At 35.2% G+C, this 19,423-nt stretch overlaps 2 protein-coding genes across 2 annotated transcripts; one reads left to right on the top strand and one right to left on the bottom strand.

The window, feature by feature from the left end:
• The first annotated feature begins 2,722 nt into the window (after nucleotides 1-2,722).
• On the top strand, nucleotides 2,723-5,399 carry LOC149562306 (uncharacterized). The gene is made up of 6 exons (XM_089827957.1): nucleotides 2,723-2,960; nucleotides 3,117-3,309; nucleotides 3,357-4,305; nucleotides 4,435-4,614; nucleotides 4,749-4,967; nucleotides 5,073-5,399. The coding sequence occupies exons 1-6, from the start codon at nucleotides 2,723-2,725 to the stop codon at nucleotides 5,397-5,399; spliced, it is 2,106 nt and encodes a 701-aa protein (XP_089684083.1).
• Nucleotides 5,400-6,999: 1,600 nt separating this feature from the next.
• On the bottom strand, nucleotides 7,000-12,887 carry LOC149562305 (uncharacterized protein At2g39795, mitochondrial-like). The gene is made up of 3 exons (XM_089825827.1): nucleotides 12,378-12,887; nucleotides 8,082-8,419; nucleotides 7,000-7,374 (listed from the first exon to the last, which is right to left on the bottom strand). The coding sequence occupies exons 1-3, from the start codon at nucleotides 12,651-12,653 to the stop codon at nucleotides 7,215-7,217; spliced, it is 774 nt and encodes a 257-aa protein (XP_089681953.1). The 5' UTR covers nucleotides 12,654-12,887; the 3' UTR covers nucleotides 7,000-7,214.
• Nucleotides 12,888-19,423: the final 6,536 nt, after the last annotated feature.

The raw sequence follows: 19,423 nt of genomic DNA, 5'->3' as shown, positions 1-19,423 counted from the left end.
TCCTTTCATGCTTAGTGTTATCTTCAACTTGATCTGGTTTCTCCACCACCTCAAGGGCTTTGTTGACTCCGCAGACGGTCACCACAAATACTCCTACCTAGCTTACTAATCCTTTGTTGATATCGCCAACTCCAATTTGAGACCCAGAGCCCATGGCTGGTATGTCCAGGCCACTGCCTTAGCTCAATTGGGATCGATATTGATCATCTCCCTCACCATTTCTCATTAGATACTCTCGTTGATCTGCTCCCCTCACAGGGTGAGTCGAATGGGCATGTCAGACTCAACATATACAGATAGTACACCACCACAACCTAAGTTAACCCATACGAGGTCTATGCCTATGGATGGCCTTCTACTTGGAGCACTTTCTTGAGATCCATGAGGGGACTATTGTGCACCCCTTCTACTTGAGCTGACAGTAGAGCCACACCCTTAATATCTCCCTAGGGTCCTTCAAAGTGGGTTCACACAGGTCGCGTTGCCAAACAAATCACCACTTGGTCAGAGACGATAAGATCTATCGCCTTTGTACTCTATCTGAGACAAAGACCAAGATCCATTTCATCTTTAGATGTCCTATCTAGTATGAGATCAGAGGCAAGTTTCACTGCCTATTTAGAGATTGCAAATCTCTATCGACCACCTTCAACTACCCCAACCAATGGTGTCTAGTCATTTACCTCTATGAGACTTTGCATCTCTATGACCACACTTTACAGCTCATGTTTCCTCAAAGTGAGGCCTCAAATCAGCTCATCACCACCTTCTTCCCCCCCCTCGTCACCCTCCAAGGGCTAGAAGCGGCCGCCAAATATATTCACATCAAGACACACCAAATCTATTTGACCACATCACAGATTCATCAAGTAGCGACATTCAACTCCCAGTGCTACTTGAATTCGAATATGTGATGGACTTCTTTATACCGAGAAAGGATATCTAGTCCTCTCGTCTGTTCATTCTCGTTTCCTCTCTTTGTTTTGTTTTGTTGCTCATTCCTTTTTGGACATCATTTGGTGCTCCTGCTATTTTTTTGCCCTATTGTATCTCCTAGTCCCAGACCCTGATTGGCCTTTTGTCGGACATTAATCTCATTATCTTATCTAATATCAATGTTTCAAGTCATTTTCCTAGCATGATTAACATTGTGTGATATGAAATGTTGATTGCCAAAAATTTTACATGAGCAAATCAAGAAATAGTTTTCAGTATTGCTAGTAATTGTAGAAATAGTGCATTTTATTTTGATATGTAAATATTAATGTTAATTTTTGTACCTCATTTAATAATTATCACAAACTTATTTTTTAAGAAAAACCTTCTTATACTAGCTTTGTCACTTGAGCCAACACCACCTTGTTGCTTTTAATGATATAAAAATATTTAAATAAAAATTATTTAAATTAAAAAAAAAAAAAAAAAAAAACCTTCTAAACAATATTAAATTGTATAAAAATGAGAACCTAACTTTTGGAGGTAATCCAAGACGTCAAATATCCATAACAATTGTTTGAAATGTAAATAAATTTTACTAAAATCCTACTAGAAGAGTTGATTGTTAGTAATTATGTTCCTTTAGATGTGTATATATATCAGTGTAACACGGGGACGCGTCCCCCCCCAAAATCTGGGCCGTCTCGGAGACGGGGACGTCCCCGGGACGGGGGGACGGCGTCTCGGCGTTTCGGGCGGCGCCACTCAAAGCGCCACCGCCGCCGGAGACGGCGAGACGTCTCCGAGACGGGGAGACGTCTCCGAGACAGGGAGACGTCTCCGAGACGGGTGCGGGGGGACGCCTAGACGTCTCCCGCGGCAAGCAAAAACGACACATAAAAAAACAACGCATTTTTAAAATGTTTTAATGTTTTTTATTTATTGTATTGGATTGTGGGGCCCATCCATTCCTCCTCCTTTGTTTAAAACCCTTCTATTCTTCATTTTGATTCACATTTGCATTTCTCATTGTTTGCAACAACAAGAAGAAGAAGAGTGAAGAGCTGAGATAAGGGTTTGTGCAAGAGTGAAGAGAGTGTTTGCAAGTGAAAAAGGAGAGCTTAGGAGCAAGAAGAAGAAGAGGAGGGTGGTTCTAGGTTCTTGTTCACCGAATCTTGTTGAAGTTTTTAAAGCAAAAGGTAGGGTTTCTAACTTTCTAACGAATTTGTATGATTTTGAAATGCATGTTTATGAATGTTATTGTTTTTGTTTGTTTAGACGACCTCTGTTGTCATTGAACTCTTTGAAATATCTATTTTCGATTGTTTAAACTGATGACTTCCACTCTGTTCGAACTATATTAGAAGACCAGAAAAAAAAAAAAAAAAAGAAGAAGAGTATAAAATGAAATTTGACTTCCAACGGTTCCGTAGGATTTGGGCTTTTCTGAGCCGATTTCAGTATGTAAGAATTAACAAAAAAAGTTAAAATTTTTTTTAACTTTTTTTGTTAATTCTTACATACTGAAATCGGCTCAGAAAAGCCCAAATCCTACGGAACCGTTGGAAGTCAATTTTCATTTTAAATTTTTTTATTTTTTTTTTGTTTTTTATTCTTTTTTTTTTTTTTTTAATAAATTTTTTTCAATATAGTTCTAAGAGAGTGGAAGTCGTCGGTTATGTTTATCATTTATAAATTATAAATTTCAATAATTTAGCTTTATTAATTTTTGTTTTTTCATTTTGTGAAATGCAGTGTCACAATGAATACTCATAGTGATGATGAGATGGAATTTCATTCAAATAGTGGCAGTGAATCAGAATATGAGCCTGAGCCTGAGGTTGGGGTTGAGGATGATGATAACACTGTTGAGAGGGGTGACCATGAGAGTGACATTGCGATTTCGGTTGGGCCAAATCAGCAAGGGGCCCAAACTAGTTCCACTTCCATGGGTACTGGTTTTATACTATCTGGTACTCCATCTACTGATTGCCCCTCCCCAGCTTTGGCACAGTGGGCTAGGGGTAAGTTTGATCCAAAATCTCCTTTAAAACAATTTGCCACTAGAATAACAAGCGGACAAGGAACAGGTGGCACAAGAAAGTGGAGATGCAATATTTGTGGTGAAGATTGGTATGGTAGCATCACTAGAGTGAATGCACATTTCCTCTTTTGGACAGGTAAAGGTGTCCAACCATGTAAGTTTTTGGATGAATCCACAAACTTGAAGATTAGAATTGAATTCAACAAGCTTTGGGGAGTTCCAGAGGACTTGGGCCTTCCAGTGCCTACTACTTTGGTTGGTAGGCAACAGATTCAGACTATACAGGAGGTGCATGAGCAACAAATACAGGGGCAACAACACCGACGCATGTCTTCTTCTAGACCACAGCATAGAGCTTCATCTACTTCATTGCCAGGGGGGCAGCCTCCGTACCTTCTTCTACTTATAGCTCTATAGGTGTAGCAGCAGCTGAGACGAGCAAGGGGAAACGCAGGGCACAGTCTAGTGACAACAACCCTATAGCAGAATTGTTTGCAGCCCAGACGAGAGAGAAGTTAGATGCATACATTGGGAGAATGTTATTTGCCAATGGCGTTCCACTTCACATTGCTCGGTCTCCTTATTTTAAGGAGGCATTTCAGAAAGTAGCGAAGGCGGGATTACCATCATATGTGCCACCAGGTGAGCACAAATTGAGGACTAAAATCTTGGATGATGAGTATGCCAAGATTGGTGAGTCCATGGAGACCATGAGGGCTGTTTGGGAGGAATCGGGGTGTAGCGTTGTCATGGATGGGTGGACGGACATTAGACACCGTCCACTCATCAATGTCATAGTCACATGTACAGAGGGCCCATTCTTTCTTAGGGCGGTTGATTGTTCGGGGCATCGAAAAGATGTTGATTTTCAGTTTCAGATTCTTCGGGAAGCCATTGAAGAGATTGGGCCACAAAATGTGGTCCAAGTAGTGACAGATGCAGCTCATGTGTGCAGAGCTGCAGGGAGGCTTATTGAGGCCACATATCGGCATATTTGGTGGACTCCTTGTTGTGTGCATGCTATGAACAATGCTCTAAAGGACATGGGCAAGATTAGTTGGATAAAGGGAGTGGTGAGTGATGCTAGAGATGTGCAGATGTATATCTGCAACCACCACACCTCACATGCACTATTTAGGAGCTTCGCCAACAAGGAGTTCTTGAAGCCAGTTGAGACACGATATGCATCCTATTTCATTCTCTTGGAGAGAATGCTTGATTTGCAGGAGCCACTGCAACTAATGGTTATGACAAATGAATGGAATAGGTGGGATGGTTCCAGGTCAGAGCAGGGGATAAGGGTGAAGGATATAGTTAAGAGTGATGTATTTTGGAGCGATGCAAAATACATTGTTTCTATTATTAGGCCAGTCTTTGAGGTGATCAGGTATGGAGATGGGGATGCACCCACACTTGGAGAGGTGTATGAGTGCATTGATTCTATGCTTGGGCAGATGAGGGTAGTTGTGCGAGAGAAGGACCCCACATTAGCCTTCTACAATGATCACATTCGGCCTATTATTCAGCGTAGATGGGACAAACTTAACACACTCTTACACATGGCTGCATATGCATTGAATCCGAGGTGGTACATGACTAGGCCTGGTAGAGTTACACCACTTCACGATGATGAGGTGATTTATATTATTATTATTATATAACACTTTAAGACTTAGATTCTTATCATTTTATGAATTAAAATCATTCACATTACTAGTATCTTGATTCTTCTATTTGCTAATAATTTGTACTTTTTAAATTTTTTCAGGTGAAGGAAGGGTTCTTCAAGTGCATAGACAAGATGTATGACCCTGAGACAGCAGCTAAGGTTCACATTGAGTGGACCAAATTTGCTACTCTTAGGGGTTACAAACAAGCGGCAAAGGCGGATATCAAGACTATGGCACAAGAGGATCCCATTTTGTGGTGGTCAGCTTATGGACCGAAATCTACAACCACCACACTAGCTATTCGTTTGCTGTCCCAGGTACTTAGTTCCTCAACTTTTAACTTTTCATTGTTTATTGTTCAATGATCATTGTTCAACATCTAATTCCCGAGTCTTACATTAGCCAATTATTTTTCATCTCAGGTTTCTAGTTCCTCAGCTTCTGAGAGGAATTGGTCTACATATAGCTTCATCCACTCTCTTAAGAGGAATAGACTTACCTCTCAAAGAGCAGAGAAGCTAATGGCTGTACACAGTGTGTTGCGTATCAATGACCGCACCACAAGTGTGTACAAGGAAAGCCCAGCATCACGATGGGATGTAGAGCCTGAGGAGCCATCGCAGATTGATGAGGAGGATGCTTTAGATCCAACCACAGGGCTAGTTGGTGTTCCCTTTTCAGCTCTTGATCTTGGAGAGACTGATAGTTCCAGTGGTGATGAGTTTCAACCTCCAGGGGATGATCATTGATCATTGATCATTGATTTGGCATTTTGATTTGGATGGACTCTTGGAGACTTGTAGTTTTTGTTTGCATTATATACTTATTTTGATATCATGGTTCATGGTACATGATACTTAATTGTAATCATCTTTATGTCAGGAATCATGACTCATATGATCATTGATTACTATTAGATAGTGGAATCTAGATACTCATACTATTGATCTGAAGACTGATATATAGACTAATATTTATTATTTCGAATATTTTCTGATGTTCAATGTTCAATGTTCAATGTTCATTGTTTGTTTGTTATAACTTATTTGATCATGAATCATGACGTTCTAGTTGAAAACTTCAGTGCAATGTTCAATGTTTTTTACATCTATGTATCTTATATTGTATAATTGTAGTACATCTTTTCATAACTAGCATTTTAAGTATCATATGTATAGTACATACACCCCTGCTCCCTTCGCCACCCCCCCGTCCCCCGCCGCCGTCCCCCCGCCGTCCCCTCGCCGTCCCCAAATCAAGGTCCCTCTGTCCCCCCGTCTCGGAAACTTGTCCCCCCGTCCCCCCGTCTCCTAGGGCGGTGTAACTATGATATATATTGATCACAAAAAGCTTTTGAACAAATGAAAATGATATTTTTTTCAAATTAAATGAATTTAGTCTATCGATCTGCATTAAAATAAAAAGCCATTTAGTCTTAATAATGCACAACATAGCTCTCTTTAATTTCATAGAAGGCATTGTAGCTTATATAACCCAATCAAATACTACCGTAGAATTTGCATTTCTAGTTTTCCACTACTTACTCTTAGCTTCCCTTCTGCTTGCTATATCTCCCATTAAAGAAACCATTCATGCTTGTCTAGTCTATGGGTTTTAAGACACACACCATTTCCGACAGTATTAAATTTTGCCAATAAACATGGTTTTGAAATTAAAAAACTCGTTTTAAGCCGACGAAAAAGAACCATATAAGTTGAGTTTTGCATTATAAAATGCACGCACCAAATCAAAACAGTTATTTAACAGCTGTGTACAAACGCTGAGCTTATTTTCGTCACAATAAACATGCCTTCTCTGACTCATGATGCGCTCTACTTAATGAGCAATGTTTTTTCTTGATATCAAATTCAACAAACATAAGAATATTCCAATGCAATACTCATAGGTACAACCAATATCACATTCTGGCCACACCAACCATAAATATTTTACGAAAATGATTGCCAGCATAAACGCATGGCTTCAAAAATTGAACCAATTATATGGACATTTTCTTCAATGATAGCTAAAATGAGCATTTCATTCAAATGTACGGATATGTAAGGGTGTTGTGGTAAACCAGAGAGCAGAGACGTGTGGCCAATTTTGCTGATTTTTGGTCCTAGATTCTAAAATGTTATGCCATCAAATCAAACAGCAAAGACAGTTGCCCATGATTTTCGCATTATTGAAGGTCCTGCTGTAGGCTGATTAATTGCTGCGGACTAGATGCCCTTAATTAACATTAGCATCACAATAATAACATACATCTAAAGAGAATTTGCAGCGCATCTTACCAAACCATAATGTTCCGTTGCTAAAAGAAACATCCATATCAAGATTAACCTCTTGTAGGGCAAAATTCAAAGACTAGGTTGCTGTAATAATGAGAACCTGTTTTTACAATGTCCATACCATCAAAATGGAATCCGAATTACATTGGCAGATAACCATGGAATCCGAAGGGGAGTTGAACTCGATGAAGCATCAAAAAATCTTACCAAAAAATCCCCTTCGTTTTGAGAGGGAAAAATGTTTAAATATCTTAAAAAAGAAAGTGGACTCTACATCTCAACAAAATGCTTCACATTTTTCAACCATCTAACATACTCCCTGGAATCTTTGTTTATCATGTATTCCAAGAGGAAATTTGATAGGCTTCCCTTGACACCTCGTACTTCAAGGTATTTGTGAAAGCTCTTCTGCAAATTCTCATCCAAGTCCCTAAGTACCAAAGAGAAATAATTCATAATTATATACCTTTAAAAATAGCAGACCATTATATATACAGAACAACCAAATCCTAATAATCCTAAAACCTTTTTTTCTCTAATTAAGAGTTAAAATCCATCAGAAGTGCTAAGTATTTTTGTTTGATAAATCATCTAAAAGTAAAAGAACCGAGTCTTTAAAAATCTTGAACCCTATCTTTCTGAATAAAAACTCAGCACAGAAACACTCTCCTTGAGGACAAGCACTCTAAAAAGTAAATCATTTCCATTTAGGGGAGATAAATCAGATTCAAAACCCTCGTAAGGCCCTGAACCCTGTTCATAGATAATAAATATTCATTCTAACATTGCAAGCCGAGGTTGAAGCCCCTAATCTGACAAGAAACCCTTTGAAGCCCTCCAAGACTTTAAAACCCTACATTTTGTACATCGAAATACAAATGCCCTACTACCCACTAATCCCTTTTAAACCCCAACAACATTTCAATCAAGTGAAAAAGATTGACATGAACCCTAAATGCTAAATCATGTGAATACATAAACCCTCTGCAACCATGTCTAGCCCTAGTAGAATGTGAATCCTCTTCAATCCTTTCTAATTCTCTTAAACTCTGAATCATATTTATCTTATTAGAAATGCTTAACCGCAGTTGCAGCTACTCAAAAAATTGGGAATAAGTGAGAAATTATAGTACTTACGTAAAGGCTGGCCCTTCATAGGCAAGAACATCATCCTTGCCCTTCGGCTGCTTAGTGGACATCATATCAATAACAATCTCGTCAGGGTATGCAGAGCAATTGAACTCCAAGCTAGGGCCGTCACCTTTAGAAATGGTCACGTTAAAGTTCAACTGGGGCTGCTGCGAGCCTTTTCCTTCTTCATCGTCATCTTCATCTTCCCCTTCCTGATCAACCATGCCAATCCCTAAAACCTCAACTGTGATATCCTCATTCCCGTACTTCCTTCGCAAAATAACTGAATGTTCCCCAGGATTATCTTCAATGGTAAAAGGAATTGTACCAGGGGGTTCCACAACCTGTTACCAGCTAGCACATTAAATGATTCATATAAAGAACAGGAGTCATAATGAAATTTGCAACATTCCATGAAAATTCAGAGACAAACAACATATAAAGAGAGCAGCATATGTAACTCGTGATAAATTTTGCATACGCTCACTTGAAAACATATATTATGTGCTCTTGCAAAGATAGTTTTCTTGTAGAAGTAAAGATTAGGCCCCCGCTATAAATTATAGCAGTAGGAACTTATAAATTTTATTGCATTCCAATCTTTGGTGTCTCTAATTGTGACCTCTCTATCAAAACAAACACAAGCACCAGTGATTAAAACACATTTATCTTGGTTTCAACTGTTGGGATTAATGGTTGAGACACCTTAATCTTAATGTTCTCCCACTTGTAAAAGTATGAGATCAATATGTGCATGTAATAACTATTGTTTCTTCATAAACAAATGACAACATGTGCAAAAGGTAAGTAATATGGATTGTACCCTTTTACCTAATGCACACTTAGAAGAAAGATGTCCTAATAGGCTCAAGTAAGACTTCAGCTCTAAGTGGGTCAATGGTCCTTTCCTACTAATGGCATTGGAATGATGGTGATTATATAATGATACAAAATAGAAGGCTAAATGAGAAGAAATAAGAAGATTTAGGAAATAGATACTGCTAAATAATAGACAAACAACTTTAATGACCTGTAATGGGATCTGGAAGACCCCACTAACCCACACTTTGGATTTGAACTCATTATGCAGGGTATAAAATGAAGTGGGTGTTCTATTCCCGAATACAATTTGTAAATTTTTGTTGTGTTCCTTTTGAGTATAATTGAAAATTTTACAATCACTCTAACAAGTCTCGTACTTTTTAGATTAGCCCCCAACAACAACACCACCTATACTTATATAGATAAAAGTAAGGAAGAAGGTTGGATGAAGAGGTTTTCCTCAGTCAAAACCTTATTTGGAATCAACCTCAAAATAAAATTAAGGAAATGAAATTGTGTTGTCATATAGTAGAGGCTAGATCTCAAAAAAAGGATGTTTCATACCTTGGCAATATAAATGCTTCTTAAATGTGATTATATATGTTGATGCAAAAAAATGACTTAACATGCAAAAACCTAAAAGGAAATCATTGAAGATAACCTTTTGTGATGGATATTGTAGTTCACCAAAATGTTTAATTAAGAAGGGTATATATGACTTGCATGAATGTGGATGTTTGTTTTACCTAATAGAAAAACTCCTTTTCTTGGCCTAGAATGAGGGAAGTAATCTTGATCCATAGAGAAGAACACCTTGAATTCTTGAAAAGAATTCTAGATCTTGAATACGTGAATGAGTGCCTTGAAACCTTGAACTTGATAAATGCATCCGAATCTTAATCATGAATTCATGTTTTTGGATGAAAATGGATACCAGAATGAGGAGAGATTTTGTGTTTATTTAGATCTTCCAGTATTTCAGGAGTTAAAACTCAGCAAGGTTAACCATAAATCCAAATACCCCATGTAATATCCTATCTTTCGATTATTTTTATGGCTTCATGTGATTTTTGCATCTTTTTATGAAGGTTAATGAATTATATATTTAATTATTTTAATATAACTCATGATGGTTAAATATGTATTGTTGGTCCCAACCGATACTGAGAGGGGCAATGGATCAGTATAAAATTGTCTGCCAATTCGCTGTGTTAACATTGAGTATATTCATAACACCAATTGTCTTAACAATAATGCAATAACAAAAGTAGCTAAGTAAAAGCATACAAACTCACACACCAATGCATACATAAAATGATATAGTGATTTTTATATGGAAACCCTGGATGAGAGGATGAAAACCATGGTGGGAATGATATACCCACTAGCCCTTATAATGCATGTAAGGGGTTGCCTAGTTAAAAGCTACAACTACTCCATCTAGGAGTCTAGGAACACATTATGTTAGGATTGTTTATAACCTACGAGAGTTACAAGAGCCTGAGAAAGATACCTAGTTAGAGGATTTGTAAATCTATTTCTAAAAGATATGTTGTTAAAGGATTTACAAAAGCTTACTGCTGATGCTTGCCCTATGAAGAGCTACAAATAGATGCAATGGTAATAGAGAAATCTAAATGAAATTGATCTAATAATAGCACTATTTTTCCTTGTATATCTCTATTGCATATCCTTGAAGATGCATTGATCTTCTTCTTTACTCTTCCTTTTTGAAGTGGGTGTTCTATTCCTGAATACAATTTGCGAATTTTTGTTGTGTTCCTTATGATTATAATTGAAAATAACAAATAGATAAACCACATTTTTGAAACTTGGCTGATATATAATAATAATAATATTGGGTAGAACTATACAGCTATTTTGTCCCAAACTTAAAAAGACCGGTTAACATATTACTGAATTAACAATTCCAAAACTGCAAATCAGTATAAGGAAAACATAAATCCAAAAATCGGAGGTAATTTACTTTTATACTAGATGCTTGTAAATCTGCTAGCCAGTCCATAGAAGACCTGACAGACAAGAAACTTGAATAGTTTTTTTTGAATTTAAGCATTTGTTTAGCTGCAACCCAATATGCTAAAAGCTCCTAAATATTAGTTTTATTTTATTTTTTTAAACCATGATTAGGAAACCGTAATGTCAAACAATACTTGGGGAAGGCCAGAATAAGAAAATGTTAATATATATTTTAGAAGTTACAAAAAATCATACCATGTATCGGACTTCTCAAGAATTATTAAACAACTTGGAAAGCTTAGAATTGGAAAAACAGCATTTCAAATTATTAACATGGATATCAAATAAAGAAGAATTCAATACCGTCGTCATATAAAGATATATACTTCAAACCATAATCGCCTGGAGACGGCAGATAGAGACAGAGGGGTGAATGACATTACTTTAATAACAAGGCAAAAGGGAAAACCTGATGATAACTATTTTCAGTCAAATGATAAAAAAATCAAATGTATGTTTACATCTTTAAGCCTTATTGTCATTTATATTCATGCTATTTCATCTTTGAGATTTGATATTAAAAAATTATATTTATCAAGATAATTGTAATTTTCCATATAAAAATAGAAGTCTTTAAAGAAACTCTTTCATACTTTTAGCCTTTTATACCATATAAAAGAACACCAGGAAAATCAGTCTAACTTATAGGACATAAATGAGAAACCTCTTTAGGAAATTTCTAATTCTTCAAGGGATGGTTCGGAGACATAAGGAAATGTCTGAAAACATTTCAAGCTAGGTTCCCAAACCAGGAAAATAAGTCGAACTTATAGGATATAAATGAGAAACCTCTTTAGGAAGTTTCTCACTTTTCAAGGGATGGTTTGAAGACATAAGGAAATGTCTGAAAACATTTCAAGATAGTTTCCCAAAACAGAAATGTTTGATAATATAAATATATCAACACACCAGAAAAATCAGTCTCAACTTATAGGATATAAATGAGAAACCTCTTTAGGAAGTTTCTGATTCTTCAAGGGATGGTTCGGAGACATAAGAAGATGGAAAAATACTTTAAAATGTCCGAAAACATTTCGAGATAGGTTCCCAAAACAGAGATGTTTGTAATATAACTATCAGTATGGGAATCAGGGTACTTCTCCAGGTAACTATGTTAAAACTCAAACATAATTTCCAAATCAAGACAATCAAACAAAACCTGGTGAGGAGTTCATTACTCGTATAAAAGCAGGCTTCCATAACAGTGGAATTAAGCAGTTAATCCAGATAAAGCCATTGGATAAAACTGTGCATTTATTCCCAGACGGGCATTACAATGATATACAGTACAAAAACAAGTCTAAAATCTAAATTGAACATGAGGAAAGAAAAAACTAGGAAAAAGCAAAAGATGATCCAAATAATATCTGATACAATGCACTTTCAAAAACAATAATACTTACAAAGAGTTACATAAGTTCACATTTTGTTTGCTCATACCTCACTGGGAGGGTCGGATTCCAACGCGCATTGAATTTCACTGTCAAGAACTTTAATAAGATTCTCGTCTGTTTTGGATGTGGCAACAGCTGAAGAAGCAAAAGAGACGCGGCACTCAATCAACGGATTCCACTTGCTTATTTGCTGCATGTAACGGCTTGCAACGGAACTCCCTAGAGCTGAATGAATTGCCCTCTGTCGGCTCAAGGTTTTGAAAGCCATTGCCGCTGGAACAATGGCGTTTCCTGTTTTCCGCATTATTTGAAACAAAGCCATTGTTTGATTGCTGGAATTCTGCAGAGATCACTTCGGTAGGAACACAGAATAATAATCGATTGAAGACGGATGTCAGAAGTTCTTAGGGTTTAAACGTTTCGATGAAAGTTTAATTCAAAAACCCTAGTTACAATATCATGAATGTTTGGAAGAAGAAGGAAGCACCATGTCTCTCATTGCTATATACAATTTTGTTTCAAGCTAGAAAGAAAATAATGAGTGGAATGTAAGAGTGATCAAATTTGAAGTGAAGATTTATTGTTATTATTAGTCCCTACCTTTTTTCGGCTTAATTAAGAACATTAGCCGTCGATTGATATGGCAGGGAAATATAACATATCATATAGTATAGACTATGTCATATGGTTTATTTCCAATTTTTGCGGATTATTTGCTTTTTTCTTATTGGACGGTATATTTTTTCCCATGGTTTAATTTATTTTTTGTGTTGAAAATTAATGAAAAAAAAGGGGCAAGATAAAGAGATGGGGCCAAATTTCGAGGCCCGAACAGGTGTCGTGTTCGCGTGCAAGTTGGAGAGCAGAAGAGTTGTCATGCTTGTGTGGAGGACAGGGTTTAAATACGCCATTAAATCGTTGGCCTAACTTCCGTGGATGCAGTGGGTTAAATATTTGATGCGTCTTTAATTGCTCGTTGTCGGTTCTTGAGCATTCAGTGGTGATTTGCAGGGTTTTGTTGTCATCTATGGAGAGCAAGCAGAAGGTAAATTTTCTCGCTATTTATTATTGTGTTCGGTGGCTTCTGTGGATTTCACGCAGTGAGGAGGTCAGGGTTTGGATTCTCGTAGCCTTCATACAGCTGGTTAGAATTTCATGTTTACCTAATAAAATTTCTCTTGAGCTCTTTCGCTTTGAAGGTAAGCCAAATGGTAGTTTAGCATTACAAAGGTCTTGTTTTTACTCAAATTTAGCTTTTTCCGTTTTAGACAGAAATGCCCTTTTTTCGTTTTAGAGAGGAATGAAGACCCATGTTATAATTTATTCGTTTTCTGAGACCCCTGTTATAATTTTGTTGTTTATTTAATCTTGGATACTTGTTATTTGTTATCTGAACGAGTTCTTCTGCAATATCTTATTGTGTCATCTAGGTTCTATTTTATGAGAACATGTTTGATAGCATATATGGATTTTGCTAATTGAAGGATTTTAGGTTCCTAGTGTTTTCTGGAGAGAATTGCAGCTTCAATTTCGTGGTTGCTGGGTTTTGAAGGAGTTATTTTGAATTTTTGCGGATTATTTGTTTTTTTCCTATTTAACGCTATATTTTTCCCAGTGGTTCAATTTGTTTTTTGTGTTGAAAATTAACGAAAAAAAAGGGGCAGGGTAAAGAGATGGGGCCAAATTTGGAGGCCAGAACAGGTATCGTGTTAGTGTTTAATTATGCCATTAAATCGTTGGCCTGGCTTTTGTGGATGCAGCGGGTTAAAGGGTTAAATATTTGATGTGTCTTTAATTGTTGGTTGTTGGTTCTCCAACATTCAGTGGTGATTTGCAGGGTTATGTTGTCGTCTGTGGAGAGCAAGTGGAAAGTAAAATTTCCCACTATTTGTTATTGTGTTCAGCGGCTTCTGTGGATTTCACGTAGTGAGAAGGTCAGGGTTTGGATTCTCGTAGCCTTCATACAGCAGGTTAGAATTTCATGTTTACCTAATAAAATCTATCGTGAGCTCTTTCGCTTTGAAGGTAGGCCAAATGGTAGTTTAGCATTACAAAGGTCTTGTTTTTACTCAGTTTGTTTTGCTTCAAATTCAGCGTTCTACGTTTTAGATAGGAATGCCCTTTTCTTGTTCTAGACAAGAATGAAGACCCTTGTCATAATTTATTCATTTTCTCAAACCCCTGTTATAATTTTGTTGTCTATTTAATCTTGGATACTTGTTATTTGTTATCTGAACGAGTTCTTCTGTGGTATCTTATTTTATCATCTTGGTTGTGTTTGCTTGATAGCATATATGCATTTTGGTAGTTAAAGGATTTTAGGTTTTCAGCATCGAAATGTGATACTTTGTGATTCTTTCAGATGTCTCGAATACTTGATCTTATGCTCTTTGGGGTTTTATTCAACTCTTAGGGTAGTGTTTTAGTTTGTTGAGAAGATGTCTTTGTTGTCCATGTGGGTGTTGTATTCTCAAGTGCCACGGACCTGCTCTTGGTCATCTATGGATATTTATAAAATTTATGATTTATTTTTCTTTATGAAGATGATTAGATTAATACTAAATAGTTTCTTTAGAATGTATCGGAATAGCTTGTAAAGAGAATCTAACTTTTTTAGTTTCCTAGGTTATTTATCGAATGTCTGATTTAATTTGAGTTCAATGAATTGTGGGCATTAGTGAATTGGGCCATTTTGAAAGGAGGTTGTGAGTTTGGAACCAAATGTTGGTCTGTAATAATAGTGGATGTAAAGGTAGAAATTTGTGGTTGTCATACTAAATATGTATGTATGTATGTATGTATGTACGTACGTACGTACGTACGTATACATATATATGTATGTATGTATATTTATATATTTGCTTTGTTTATTGTAATGAAATTGTTGGTGCATGCCTTTAAAAAGGCAGAGACTATTCTTTTCGGCTGAATAACAAACATTAGTCATTGATTGATATGCCAAGAAAATATAACATATCATAGATGAGGAGTGGCAAATGATGAATGCTCAATTGTAGAGCTTGAGAGCATATGCTGATAGAAATATGATTTGGTAGACGATTGTACAGTTCATGATTCTGTGCTATGTTATATCTATAGTCCTAATTTGCTTGCATATGTTTGTATTTTTTGTCTTTTTGTCTCTATTTGATTTCCTATGTTTCTTCTCGCTGAAAAGATTATCAAAGGTATTGGGGATTTTTGGTAGATGATTGTACAGTTCATGATTATGTTCCATGTTATATGTATATTTCTAATTTGCTTAGATATTTTTAAAATTTCTTGTCTTTTTTGCACAATTTGGTTCCCTATGTATGTCCTCCTTCAAAAGATTGTCAACGGTATTGACAAAGTGTCTTTCTTTTGTACTTTTTATTGCACCTGATTTGTTGATATTGCAAGACCACAGGTGTTGGTAAAAAATGAGCTATCTGATGATTGTTTAGTGTGCATGTTTCTAAACGTTGAATATTTTTGATGCCACTCCTTGGTCTATTTCATTAATAAATAATCAGGTTTCAATTGTTCAAGCATGTTTAGTTTGTATATGGAGGTCTGCACTTTTCCCTGTTGCTATTTGTTATATGAGAGTTTTAAAAATCTATGACATGAGACTAATTAATTTTAAAAATATAATCATATTTTTTTGCCTCCCTTCATTATGCTGGCAATATCATTCTTAACAATATTAGTTTGAAATGGAAAATATGGCATTAACAATATTGTTTTGAAATTGATACCATCATATTATTTATTCTAACTACTCTTTTATTTTGTGAAATTAATTTGCTTCTGTTTTTAAAAGAGTTCTGATTACTAAATGTCGAAGTATGGTCTTCTATTTAGATCAAACTAAATAATATAACCAAAGCTTAACATATATCTTATGTACTTGGTACTAGGATTGCTACAACTATATATACATTTCACTTTTTTTTATTTGCTCATCTGGTTGTAGAGCTAGATATCTTCAATTGTGATATTTCACTTTGCCTGACTAATGGTCTTTGCAACATGTGAGGTAACATTATCTCTTTGTTCATTCTACTATGATATCTAGTAGTTTTCCTTTTCCTTGATTCCTTTTCCATTATGTATCTAATGATTGTTTAGTGTGCATGTTTCTAAACGCTGAATATTTATAATAAATAATCAGGTTTCAATTTTTCAAGCATGTTTAGTTTGTAAATGGAGGTGTGCACTTTTCCCTGTTGCTATTTGTTATATGAGAGTTTTAAAAATCTATGACATGAGACTAATTAATTTTAAAAATATAATCATATTTTTTGGCTGCCTTCATTATGCTGGCAATATCATTCTTAACAATATTAGTTTGAAATGGAAAATATGACATTAACAATATTGTTTTGAAATTGATACCATCACATTATTTATTCTAACTACTCTTTTATTTTGTGAAATTAATTTGCTTCTATTTTTAAAAGAGTTTTGATTGTTGAATGTCAAAGTATGGTCTTCTATTTAGATCAAACTAAACAATATAACTGAAGCTTAACATATATCTTATGTACTTGGTAGTAGGATTGCTACAGCTATATATACGTTTCACTTTTTTTGATTTGCTCATCTGGCTATAGAGCTGGACATCTTTAATTATGATATTTCACTTTGCCTAACTAATGGTCTTTGTAACATGTGAGGTAACATTATCTCTTTGTTCATTCTACTATGATATCTGGTAGTTTTCCTTTTCCTTGATTCCTTTTCCATTATGCTCTTTTGTTTCTCTTGTCAGCAATTGCTTTTGTTTAGCTATTCTTCGCATTGTTTTAGGCTACATCAAGCTCTTAGATATATAATCTTTATCATCTTGTTTTGTTATTGCATATGAAAGCATGAATCTATACTGATATTTGTCTGTTCGAAAGTCAATCTTATAAGAAATTGTACTTTGCTAAAATCGTAAACTTATTGATGTTCTTCAAATATCAGTATAATCTAAAAATTTAAATAGCATCTATAGAATGGATTATAATATAAGATATAAGTTCAAGTTTGAGATAGCCTTTGAGCTGCACGGATGCAAATTATGTAGGATGTAGTAACAATCTATCACATTGTTAATCTGACATTGAAATAGTTTCCTTCTTACATCTTAATAGCAAAAGAGAGATGTTTTATTATTATAGTTGAGAGCTGTTAATTTGTAACCATTTCAAGGTTTTAACTATATTACATGTTTTACTGCATATCTTGTCATAGTAATAGCTAAAAAATAAGACATTATAAGTAAACTAAGTTTTCCTTTAAACTATTGGCTATATTTATGTATAAAGTATTGAAGAAGTTGATAAGTAGGTACTTTACAAATTGTGTTTGCCTAATTATGTATATGTATATCTATATGTATGTATATGTATATATGTTTGTATGTGTGTGTGTGTGTGTGTGTGTGTGTATGTATACATGTGTATATGTATATATGTATATATGCATGTATATGTATATATGTTTGTATATGTGTACACACACACACACACACACACACACACACACACACACACACACACACAGACACAGAGAGAGAGAGAGAGAGAGAGAGAGATGTATACAAAGAATATATATGACTAGAATAATATATGATTTTCCTTTTTCTTTTTATAATAAAATGGAATTTGTTATATATATTAGAGGCGAAAGAGCTCTCTATTTTGATTTTTCATTATGTGGATTTCTAATTAGGATCATTGGAAACTTGCATTTTCTTTTCGAATCTTAGCCACCGCACTCCTTCAATTTGCTCCAGCAAGCAAAGTCTTATCTTGATGATAATGGATCATGAATATAATGGATTCAGTATGAATCCATTGCATTTAATTGATGTCACATCTTGGCAAATTGAATTTTTTGATATACTCAATTTCAATTCAATGGTGGTCACGTCTTGGGAAATAAGTTTTTTGTGGGCTTATTAAAAGTGTGTAAATGAAATGAAGCGTACAACTCATCAATGTTGTAATCAATACACATATTGGTTATCTGACACAAAATGAAGATAAAACACAGGAATAAAATAAAACAATAAAAACTTATTATATAAAAATTACATACATGGTTCAATAATCTATTTGTTCAAGCTGGCAAATTGATGTTTGCTTTATTACATGTTACACATCTCGATAATGTATCATATGAATGGCTAATATTTTAGTTGCAAGCATTGTCTTGGCTTCAATTTTTTTTCCAAGGGTAAATTGTGTTGACTCCCAAACTTGAATATAATGTTAAAGTATTTTGCATTGTTGGGTAAAGTAGTCTACATTTGTACTTTGGAGTAGATTGTTTATAATTGTGGAGTAGGTTAACCAATTGAGAATTTTTAGATATGGGGAGAAAAAAGATAGTAATTTTGGAAAAGATTTTAAGACACGAACCTATTAAGAAACCTTTGGACTCTTTTGTGTTCCCATTCAAGTTTGTGAAGGTCATTGTATATCACACGAACGAATTTATGGACAATTAAATTAATGTGCACTGCTAACTAATGTGTATTCTGATTTTTCCTACAAATTTTTTTCCTATTTAAATTTAGTATTAGTTTCCAACATAATTTCTATCTTTACAATCAGACATTTCATAAACAACATAAGAAACTAAAAAAGTTAACAAAAGTTTCTATGGGAAAAGCTGAGGCCTGCTTAAGAACACATCACAGCTTCAGGAAGTTATTTAATTGTAAAGATACGGCCCATGGAGATTCTCTTTACAAGCTATTCCCATATACCCTAAAGAAATTTTTTCGTATTAATCTAATCATCTTGATAAAGAAAAAGAAATCATAAATTTTATAAATATCCATAGATGACCGAAAGTAGGTCCATGGCACTTGAGAATACACTAGTTTGGAATTGAAGGTCTTACGAAGAAGAATCCTAACATTTAGTATGGAAATGGCAAAAACAAAGAAGAATCCTAACATTTAGTATGAGAACTAGCATTAGGTTCCAAACTCACATCCTCCTTTCAAAATAGCCCAATTTACTAGTCTGGAATTGAAGGTCTTAGAACTTGATACAATTCTTAAAAAGACCACAAAGGAGGGAAAAATATAATACCTACATGGACAATGAA

This window comes from Cupressus sempervirens, chromosome 4 (genome assembly GCF_028749045.1).
Source record: "Cupressus sempervirens isolate cs-2001-9-10 chromosome 4, ASM2874904v1, whole genome shotgun sequence".
Taxonomy (NCBI): Eukaryota; Viridiplantae; Streptophyta; class Pinopsida; order Cupressales; family Cupressaceae; genus Cupressus; species Cupressus sempervirens.
The sequence above is the reverse complement of the archived record's forward strand: the minus strand, read 5'-3'. Positions and strand labels throughout refer to the sequence as shown.